Raw genomic sequence first — 9,507 nt, 5'->3', positions numbered from 1 at the left:
AGGCTGGGGAAAAGGCAGTGAGAAAATCCAGGGAGTCCCAGTGGGGCTGAGTACTTGAGCAAAAACTAATAGTGTGGAAAATGCCACTGCTGCAGCTGGGGAAGAAACAGCCAGTGCCCCACAAAAGTGGCTGGGGCTGGGTGGTCTTGGAGAACTTGGGGACTTGTTGTGGAGGAGAGGATGGAGGCTGGGACTGGGGCTGCAGCAGGCAGGATGTCCTACTCTGCTGAGGTGGACAGGGAGTACTGGCTCCTGGTCTGCAGAAGGGTCCTCACTGGAGGGGACTAGGTGGTCTTTGGTCCCCCGTTCTTGAAGTGGGGCAGAGCATGTGCTTCCCTGTGCATGAACACGTGTGCACGTGCATGACTGGCCACCCAGGGAGAGGTGGACAGGGCACAGCACCCACAGAAACTCCCCTGAGCATGGGCAGTACAGGTGGCCTGATTCTGCCTCTCCTCTCCAGCTGGTCAGGATTGATGTCCACTAGTGGACTGTATATATATATATGTCTGTGTGCGTGAGTATGTATGCCCCTATATACACCCAATAGGGATGACTCCAGTAGCAGGTGTCAGTCTGTCCTCTAGCTGGCTCCCAGCTGGGCAGCAGCACAACCCCTGGCTCTTGGGACTTCCCCCATTTCGTACATTGGGTGGTTTGAAGGTAGGCAGGGCCTGAAGGATGGGGGCAAAGCATGCGCCTCTAGCTTAGGTAGGCTCAGGTCTTGAATTTTGGGTTGGGACTGTCCAACCATGGGCTTCTGCAGCTAAGTCTCCCCGAAGTGGATGGGTGCATCCATCCAGGCTGTCTGCCTCCAAGCTGGGTCCTTGCCCACCCTGCTTTGGCCACCACACCAGCTCTCACAGCAGCAGCATGGTGAGATGTGGGGCTGGCAGGGCATCCCCCTGAGAAGTGCCCAGGAGAGAGGAGAGCCAAGCCAGGCACTGCGGACCCAGGGAGGGATGGGTGCTGCCGCTGCACCACGCGCTGTTTACTGTTCAGGCTACAAGGCAGCTTTGTCTTCTCCTCAGGACACTCTGAATAACAACTCTCTGGGGAAAAAGCACAGTTGGCAAGAGCGGGTGTCCCGGTCGTCATCCCCTCTGAAAACGGGTGAGTTCTTGGGCTGTTGGCCAGGGGTAGCTCCTTGCACCCTTCTGTGGCTCTTCGGAGTCCGGGGCAAGTGGTGCTAAAGCAGGAAGTTGGGGAAAACATCCCGCACGGATGCAGGGTGCATGTCTATCTTGAGTCTGGGTGGCACCCTCAGCCACCTTCCCGGGCAGAGAGCATCACCCTCCGCAGGGCTGTCAATGTTGCTCTCCTTCCCCTCCAGGTGAGCAGACCCCTCCCCACGACCATGTTTGCCTAAGTGATGAGGTCAATCACCAAAACAGCACAACCTCCACCAAAGACCGGGGCACCTCCACGGAGAGCCCGTGCCGGCGCACGGCAGCCACCCAGATGGCACCTGCCTGCGTCGCCTCGTCCCGGCCACCCGAGAAGCACCAGGCCACCAGCCGGGCCCCGCCGCACGGCGCCAGCGTGGTGGTGGTGACGTCCAGGGACCCCGAGGCCCACCGGGACCGCATCCGCTACCAGACCGATGTGAGGCTGGAGGCCACGGAGGAGATCTACCTGACACCTGTGCAGAAGAACTCGGACCCACTGGAGACCGACAAGCCATTCCTGTCTCAGTCCAGCGAGAACCGCATGTCCATCAGCTCTGACATCGACACCTCCAGCTATTCAGCTCTGGCAGGGAAAACCAACCCTTCCATCAGTGAGGAGGATGAGGTGCTGGACTACATGTCCTCCCCTGACAAGACGAACCTGCCTAGGGCCTCCGGTGGTGCTGGGAGTGGTGGCTGCCGGCCAGGGCACAACCTTCAGAGAGCCTCGGTGAGTTCAGACACCAGCGCGCTCTCCTACGACTCAGTCAAGTACACGCTGGTGGTGGATGAGAACGTGCAGCTGGAGCTGGTCAGCCTCAAGCAGTGCTACTCAGGCTACAGTGACGAGAGCGACTCGGCCACTGTCTATGACAACTGCGTCTCCTCGCCCTACGAATCGGCCATCGGCGAGGAGTATGAGGAGGATGCGCTGAAGCGTGACTCTGTCTGTCTCTCGGAGGACTCCACCCCTGAAGCAGACATCCACTTCTCCAAGAAGTTCCTCAATGTCTTCATGAGTGGCCGGACACGCTCCTCCAGTGAGTGCTGGGCACCGGGGGGACGTGGGCTGGTGGCTGCCTGTCCCTGGTCTGAGGCTGAGGGCATGCTCAGGAGATGGGAAGCCACCAGCAGACACTGGCACCAGCTCTGCTTGCCACAGCCTCTGGCTTTGTCTCTGGTGGCTGGGGAGGCATGAGCGGGCTGGAAAAGCTTTATGACCTACAGCTAGGGGTGGCAGGAAGCATTTCAGGCTGCTTTTTTGGCTAGCCTGAGGTATAGCCATGCTGAATGTGGAGGCTGAGTGGTCTCACACAGGGATAGAGCATCCCTCCTGAAGTGCCACCCTCTTTCCCAAGCCTGGAGGAGCACTGGGACTGGTGGCATGCCCTGGTAGGCAGGGCTTCCCGTGGTGCTGCTGGTCTCACAATGCTGGTGACACTGGCTGTCACAGCTTCATGGGTTGGTGCAGGGAAATCATGGTCCCAGTGGGTACCACAGGGCACCAGTGCAGCTGCTCTAGCTGTGCCTTCCCCTCCTGTGGCACTGCATGGCTTCCTCTCAGCTGAGTGATCCCCCAGGAGCCTCAGCACCCTACCTGGCCCACATCCTTCCCTCAGCTGTGGTGCTGACTCCTCAACACTGAGACATCCCCCTCTACCTTCTTCCCCAGGTGCCGAGTCCTTTGGCTTGTTCTCCTGCATGATCAACGGGGAGGAGCAGGAGCAGACCCACCGTGCTGTCTTTAGGTGAGCCTGCAGGCACGAGCACTGCCCTGAGCCTCTCACAGGGGAAGGCTGGTGCTGCCCTCCCACCGTGGTGGGGTCAGCCCAAACCCTGGTGTGTTCAGCTTTTGGGAAACTCTGGAGACCAAACCACTGTGTGTAGCTTGTGTCCTGTCCAGGAACAACATCTGCCCAGGCTGCTGCAGGGGCAAGACCTCTGAGGGCAGCCAGGACCTCTCTGGGGACAGTGTAATAGGGACACCCTTGCCTTAGGTACCAGAATGCTGCTGCCTTTTGAGATTGAACCTGCTCAGATGCTTTATTCAGCATCTCAGGTCCCCAGGGTTAATTACACCTGCCAGGGTGCTGCCTGCCTGAGTGAGTGGTGGGTTTTGCATTGCCCCAGCCAGGTGCTGGTGAGAAGGCCACCAGCACTGCCACCAGGCTAAGTGCTTGTGCCTCCCTAACCCAGGTTTGTGCCTCGCCACGCGGATGAGCTGGAGCTGGAGGTGGATGATCCTTTGCTGGTGGAGGTGCAGGCAGAAGATTATTGGTACGAAGCCTACAACATGCGGACGGGTGACCGGGGCATTTTTCCTGCCTACTATGCTATCGAAGTCACCAAGGACCCAGACCATGTAACAGGTACCAAGCCTCTGTGTGCAGCCTGCTCATGTTCCCCGTCTCATGTCCACCTCCTCTCTGCTGAGCAGAGTCTGGTGATGAGCAGGGAAACGGAGGAAGGACCAAGCTGAGCACCTGGTGGGGAGTGATGGGCAGCTTCTGGTGTGATGCTGGGAGCTGGTGCTGCAGAAAGCCTTCCCTGGGCAGGGAAACATGCAGGGGTGGGAATATGGAGCAGGAAGGTGGTTCTCAGCCCATGTTCCCGGTCATTGATCCCTGCCACATGCTTTCTCCTGCAGCTCTGGCCAAGAGCAGTGACTGGGTGGACCAGTTTCGGGTGAAGTTCCTCGGCTCGGTGCAGGTTCCCTATCACAAGGGCAATGACGTGCTATGCGCGGCCATGCAGAAGGTACGTCTCACTCCATTCCTCCTCCTGCCAGCAGGGCAGAGCATCAGCGGGGAAGGGAAAGGGTGAGCAATCATATATCATCACTACTGATGAGTGCCAGGGCTTTGTCTCTCTGTCTTCCCCTCCCAGATTGCCACCACACGCCGCCTCACTGTGCACTTTAACCCACCCTCCAGCTGCGTCCTGGAGATCAGCGTGCGTGGGGTCAAGATCGCCGTGAAAGCTGATGACTCCAAGGAGCACAGCAAGGTTAGTGCCCCGCTTGCCACGCATCTTGTCCCTTCCCCAGCTGCTGGCTCATGCCCTCTGTGCTACAGGTCATGTTTGCGTATGAAAATGGAGGATCTCTACTAATCCAAGGGCGTGAGAAGCACCATCACTGCAGTTGCAGGTGCACTGTCAGGGGCCCGTGTGCCTCACAGGATCCCAGCTTTGGGCCCTGCTGCCAGCTGATGCCCTCACAGATGCCAAGAACGTTGCTGCACCAGGATGCTGTGAGCTGAGCTGTGCTGGCAATCTGTCAGCTGTTCCTAAACCTTTCTGCTACTATTTTGAGTGGTGTCCTCCAGATCTGCCCTGTAATCTCTTTAGCTGGCTATGGCAGGCTGCTGATTAGCATTCTGCATAAGTAGCCTAGCAAAGCGTGGCTTGATGCTGGGCAGAGGCAAATGAGGGCTCTGCAGCAAGCCTGTGGGGAAACCTCCCCTACAGCTGTGGGGTAGGAGCAGTTCCTGGCTGTGGATGTTGTAACAGGCAGCTGAGCTGGGGTTTCTATGAGGATTCTAGAGGATGCCATCAACTTGGTTGCTTCTTAAGCTTATTTATACAAGTTCTCACTTCTGGTTGGGACCCTTTGAACACCCAGGCTTGAGTGACTTAGACTTAAATAAGTTATCCACTCACCTTCTATCTGCTGGTATTCCCGAGAGCCTTTTTAGTGAGGGAGAAGGGCTGTGTGCTCTGGGCAAAGAGCAGCACTGACCTTAGCCCGAGTACAGCCTAACCCATGGCCTCCAGGGAAACCTTGCAGGAGCTGCCTAGAAGAGTTGCCTGTGTTGAGGTGCCTGGGGCCATCCTGACACTGCTGCTGGTAGCAGCCCAGGATCAGATTCTGACTTATTTCACTGCTTACTCCACAGGGTGATGGGGAGGAAAGCTTTCATGGTTCCTTTCTCTGTCCCCTAGGTAAACAAGTGTAGCCATTTTTTCCAGCTGAAGAACATTTCCTTTTGTGGGTACCATCCAAAGAACAACAAGTGAGTAGTGGGGAGGTGCAGGGTGAGACTCAAAGCCAACAAGTGGGCACGGAGGCTTCACTGCCTTTCCATTCCCTGAGGGCAGTATGGCTGGGGCTGGGAAGGGAAAGGGAGGCTTCCTAGTGCCCTGATCCTGAGTATTACCCTTCTCTTGCGAGCCCAGTGCTGCAGTTACATGTAAAAGCAACCTTTGGGTGGGAATTCTACTCCAGCTCTGAGCATGGGCCATGGCAACTGGTGGTCACTAGGTTTTGGGGGCAGGGCTGCAGGTCACAAGCTCCTATGCTCCAGGGTGGGTATACCTCAGGGATGCTGGAGTACCTGTGCCTACTTGTCTGCTGGTCCAGTCATACATAATTTCTTTGCCCTCAGATATTTTGGGTTCATCACCAAGCACCCTGCTGACCACAGATTTGCCTGTCACGTCTTTGTCTCGGAGGAGTCCACGAAGCCGCTGGCAGAGTCTGTAGGGTGAGTCCTGGCTGGACGAGGCAGGAGGCATGAGGCAGTCAGGCTGAATCTTGCCACTCCCCGTATGTATGGGGCTTGGACCTGGCTTCAGGCTGGCACCTCTTCCCTTGAGTGAGAGGCTTGGGGCAGGAGCCAGGGCTTACAGGGTTATGGGCAGCACATTCCCGACAGCACTGGAACAAGTGCCAGTGCAAGGATTTGCAAGCAGATGGCTGGAAGTCATGCAGCAGGGGATCAGAGCAAAGATGGAGACCCTGTGGTTCTGATGACAGCTCTGGGTGCTAATGCAGGAAGGGCCCAGGGCTGGAGGATAGGAGGTCAAACTGGCAGTAGGGCGGGGAGGAAGGGCGAGAAGGGAAATGTGGCTCTGTAAACGCCTCGTGGGGAGAACACTGCTCAGCTGTGTCTGGTGCTGTGTTGCAGGAGAGCTTTTCAGCAATTCTACAAGGAGTATGTGGAGTACACGTGCCCCACGGAGGACATCTACCTGGAGTAAGGGCTGGCACGGGCATCTCCTGCACAGCCAGGGCTGCAGTCTTGCCCCTTTCCCGTGTTGTGTGTGCATGGACAAGAGCTGCTTTGAGCCTGGAGGAGGAGCGGGCCCGGGGCAGGGCTCCAGGGGCACGGAGCACCGCCTCTTTTCCTGACTCCCCCTCCTCGGGCTGGGAGGGACGGGAGGGGGGAGGGCTGGACAAATTGTGTTTATTGTATAAAATACTCTTAGTTTATTCTATTGGTGAAGCACCCGCTGAGTGCCCTGCCTCTGAGTGGTGGGAGGGGTGAGCAACAGCGTGCTCGGGCCCCTTCTTGCTGCAGGCTGGGGTGACAGCATCTCCTCCTCGTGACCGTGGCCCAGCTTCCCGTCACATCCCTCTGGGGTGACTTTTAACGCAGTGGCAGAGTTGGACTCTCGCAGTGTGAAGGCACAGCAGCTACAGCAAACACAACCCACGTGCTGGCTCCTGCCTGGGAGATGGGCTTGCCCTGGGTGGGCAGCACCTCCCTGACAGGTGACAGAGAGAGCCCCAATATCTCCTCTGCCAGAGCCAGCACCATTATGAGCTGAGACAGCTCACCCCTGCCTCCATCCCCCTCCCTCCCCTCTTGTATCTGTGCCCTGGGGAGAGAGAGAGAGAGAGAGAGAATCCCCCCCATACCTCCCTGCAGTAACTAGACCCTTGGGAGGGGAGCCTTTCTCTGCCTCTTTCCTCCTTCCCCCGACCTGCAGGTGACAGAGGCAGTGGCAGGGCTGGGCCACCCCAGGGTAGTGGGCTTGGCCCCTGTGCAGAGCTGGGTCCCTGTCAGAGGCAGGACAGGGAAGGGCTAGAGCCTGCAGGGAGCATGCACAGCGCTGGGGAGGTAGAGGAGCTCTCCTGGCCCCTGCAGCCAGTGGCCTCTGTGCTTCAGTTGGATCTGCTGTGATGGCAACAACTATTAAATATGATGGTACATGGAGAAGGTTCATGCTGTGCTGTTTGTGTTCCATGAAAACGGATTTGGGCCCTGGCTTGTTCTTCCCCATGAGACCCCAAGAAGAGCTGGAGCTTCACAGGTTGGATCCTGGAGCCCCAGTTGCAATCCCTAGAGGTCAGAGATCATCTTACGACGATCAGAAGGGACCGCTGGAGATCATCTGCTCCAGTCCCTGCCCAAAGCAGGGTTTACCCTTACCCCCCCACACACACACACACCTACCCTGTCCTGCAGTAGTGGAGGGCAGGCGAGGCTGGGCTGTGGTGGGCACATCAGCTCACAGGTGGGCATCATCATAGTACTCCACGTCCAGCTCGTCACGCTTGCTTTTGCCAGCTCTGCGCAGCGCTGCTGGCCGCTCCCGGGACACCCGGGTCCTGCGCCGAGGCTGCTTGGGTTTGATACCGTAATCTGGGGGGAGATTGGAGAGGGGAGAGGCCCGTGTTCAGCCCTAGGCAGCTCATAGGGCTGGGGACAACCACCTGCTGGAGGAATGAATGCAGGGAAGAGGGGAAAGGAGAGCAATGTACCGTCCACCAGGCCAAAATGCTTCTGCGGAAGCTCCAGGGGAGCAGAGAAGTCCTCAGGGATTGAGTAACTGTCCCTGCAGAGGAAAACCAGGGACAGGAGTGAGCTGAGACCCTTCAGTGCTTGCCCATGCTGGCACAAGAGCCTCCATGCACTGCCTGTCTTCACCCAGCCTGGCCAGCTCTCAAGGGCTTGGTGCCACGAGTGCCAGCCCACACCTGGGCCAGGAGACACAAGGTAGCTCTGCAGGTACTGAGCAGGGAGAGAGTCCTCACCTCTGGGACATGGGCTGTGGGAGGGCAGCCCCCAGCAGCAGGGCAAGCAGCAGCCAGCACCACATGGCACACTCTGATGCCAGTGCCACAGCAAGGTCATAGAAGTGCCACCCTGGTAGCCATGGAACACCAAGGTTACAGAGGAGCCACTGGAACACAGGCTGGGGTCCTCACCCAGGCACTGCTGCCTACCCTCTCCCAGTACCGTAATGTGCTGGTTTTGGGCTGCCCAAGCCATGCCAGCTGCTTACAGCCTACCCTATGCAGAGGCATGTCCCTCCATCCAACCAACCACAGCTCCAGGACTGTTTCCCCTGCCCCTCTACCACCAGCCTTTGCCTCTCTCTCCACCCTTCCAAAAGCAAACCCCTCACCCCTCCATCTCACTCCCTCACTCCAGGAATGAACACCTCCCACCAGCACTTCCCAGACTTTGTACTCTTCAGCATCTTCTGGGCTAAAAGCCCAGATGAAGGGCACCCATGCCCTGTTCATGGCTATTCCACACTATTGCCACATTACAGGGCATCACTGCCAGCTGAGGTAGCAACACAGACCCCACACGCTGCCAAAGCCATGGAGTCCCCAGCTGCAGTAGCCCATTTCAGGTGGTGGAGGGGGTGGGAGCAGGGTACACCCCCTATGTCAGGCATGAAGGCAAAAAGGCTGAGACCTTTGCAGCCTCAGAGTCCCTCAGGGAGGGTTCAGGTCCCTGTCACCCACGTGAGGCCAATACACCCAGCAGTTTCCAGACACCAAGCTCCGCATGGTGCCAGCAGCTGCCTGTGGAACAATCCAATGCCACCAGCTGCCTGCCCCTTTGTCCTAGCCAAGGGAGACTCCACACCAGCTCATTCACTAGACTGATGCCCCAACTGCCCCCCGTATAGCAGAGCAGATACAAAAAGATAGGCATGGCTGTCCAGACCCCTCCTAGGCTCTTCAAGTGTGGTACAGCAGTATTTGCTGAATTAATCTCCTCATTTCTCCTCTGCCCTTGGCCAAGCCTCCGAGCTCTGGCTGGCAGCCATTCTGGAAACCCTTTTAGCACAGAGTAGGTACTAGGAAAGCAGCCTGCAAACTGCAACTCTCCATGTCCCCAAGGGGAATCCCAGGTGCCTGGGACTGTAACCTGGAGTTACAGAGGCTCCAGTCATTGGATGAGCAATGTATGTGGGGCCCTGCCTGACACAAGCCAGGAAGCAAAAGGCTTCTAAGGAATAGCATAACCCAGGGAAGACAACTGCAAAAGATGCTCTTTCTGAGAGAGACAGACCTGCTGGCAACCAGATACATGGGGACCCCACGCAAACAGGGGAAGAAACATCCTTCAGCTCAGTTCTCTCCAGTCAGTCAGTTTATTTGACAGACAAGCCTGCTCCAAGCAGACTGGCCAAGCACGGCCAACACAAGCAGGCTGCAGGTCAGTCTTGGCTCCAAGAGGTGGGAGACAAAGCTCTCCAAAAACCACCATGCTGCCTCGTTTTAATATAGTGCAGCCGCACAAAAGGAGAAAAATCAAGTGCTTAAAAAAAGAGGCTGTCCCATCACCATTGCTGCAGCTGTGGAACGGTCCAG

At 57.4% G+C, this 9,507-nt stretch overlaps 2 protein-coding genes across 2 annotated transcripts in view; one reads left to right on the top strand and one right to left on the bottom strand.

Annotated features, from left to right (window-relative positions):
- MAPK8IP1 (mitogen-activated protein kinase 8 interacting protein 1) overlaps positions 1-6,590 on the top strand; it is a 26,388-nt gene extending 19,798 nt beyond the window's left edge. Inside the window, exons 3-11 of the mRNA XM_009999598.1 lie at positions 1,032-1,113; positions 1,334-2,209; positions 2,842-2,917; positions 3,366-3,538; positions 3,817-3,926; positions 4,056-4,175; positions 5,112-5,182; positions 5,555-5,653; positions 6,077-6,590. Coding sequence (XP_009997900.1) covers positions 1,032-1,113; positions 1,334-2,209; positions 2,842-2,917; positions 3,366-3,538; positions 3,817-3,926; positions 4,056-4,175; positions 5,112-5,182; positions 5,555-5,653; positions 6,077-6,149 — 1,680 coding nt within the window. The 3' untranslated portion in view covers positions 6,150-6,590. The remainder of the gene's footprint in view (positions 1-1,031; positions 1,114-1,333; positions 2,210-2,841; positions 2,918-3,365; positions 3,539-3,816; positions 3,927-4,055; positions 4,176-5,111; positions 5,183-5,554; positions 5,654-6,076) is intronic.
- Positions 6,591-7,403: 813 nt separating this feature from the next.
- LOC104390423 (chromosome unknown open reading frame, human C11orf94) lies at positions 7,404-7,994 on the bottom strand. The gene is made up of 3 exons (XM_009999561.1): positions 7,930-7,994; positions 7,657-7,724; positions 7,404-7,537 (listed from the first exon to the last, which is right to left on the bottom strand). The coding sequence occupies exons 1-3, from the start codon at positions 7,992-7,994 to the stop codon at positions 7,404-7,406; spliced, it is 267 nt and encodes an 88-aa protein (XP_009997863.1).
- Between the last annotated feature and the right edge of the window lie 1,513 nt (positions 7,995-9,507).

This window comes from Chaetura pelagica, unplaced genomic scaffold (assembly GCF_000747805.2).
Source record: "Chaetura pelagica isolate M959 unplaced genomic scaffold, ChaPel_1.0 scaffold55, whole genome shotgun sequence".
NCBI classification, from domain to species: domain Eukaryota; kingdom Metazoa; phylum Chordata; class Aves; order Apodiformes; family Apodidae; genus Chaetura; species Chaetura pelagica.
This window is presented reverse-complemented; position numbering and strand designations above follow the sequence as displayed.

Coding starts and splice junctions, on each gene's coding strand:
- LOC104390423 (XM_009999561.1), bottom strand. CDS start 7,994: ATGTGGTGCTGGCTGCTGCTTGCCCTGCTGCTGGGGGCTGCCCTCCCA. Junction 7,725..7,929: donor CCACAGCCCATGTCCCAGAG/GTGAGGACTCTC, acceptor CTGCAGGGACAG/TTACTCAATCCCTGAGGACT. Junction 7,538..7,656: donor GCATTTTGGCCTGGTGGACG/GTACATTGCTCT, acceptor ATCTCCCCCCAG/ATTACGGTATCAAACCCAAG.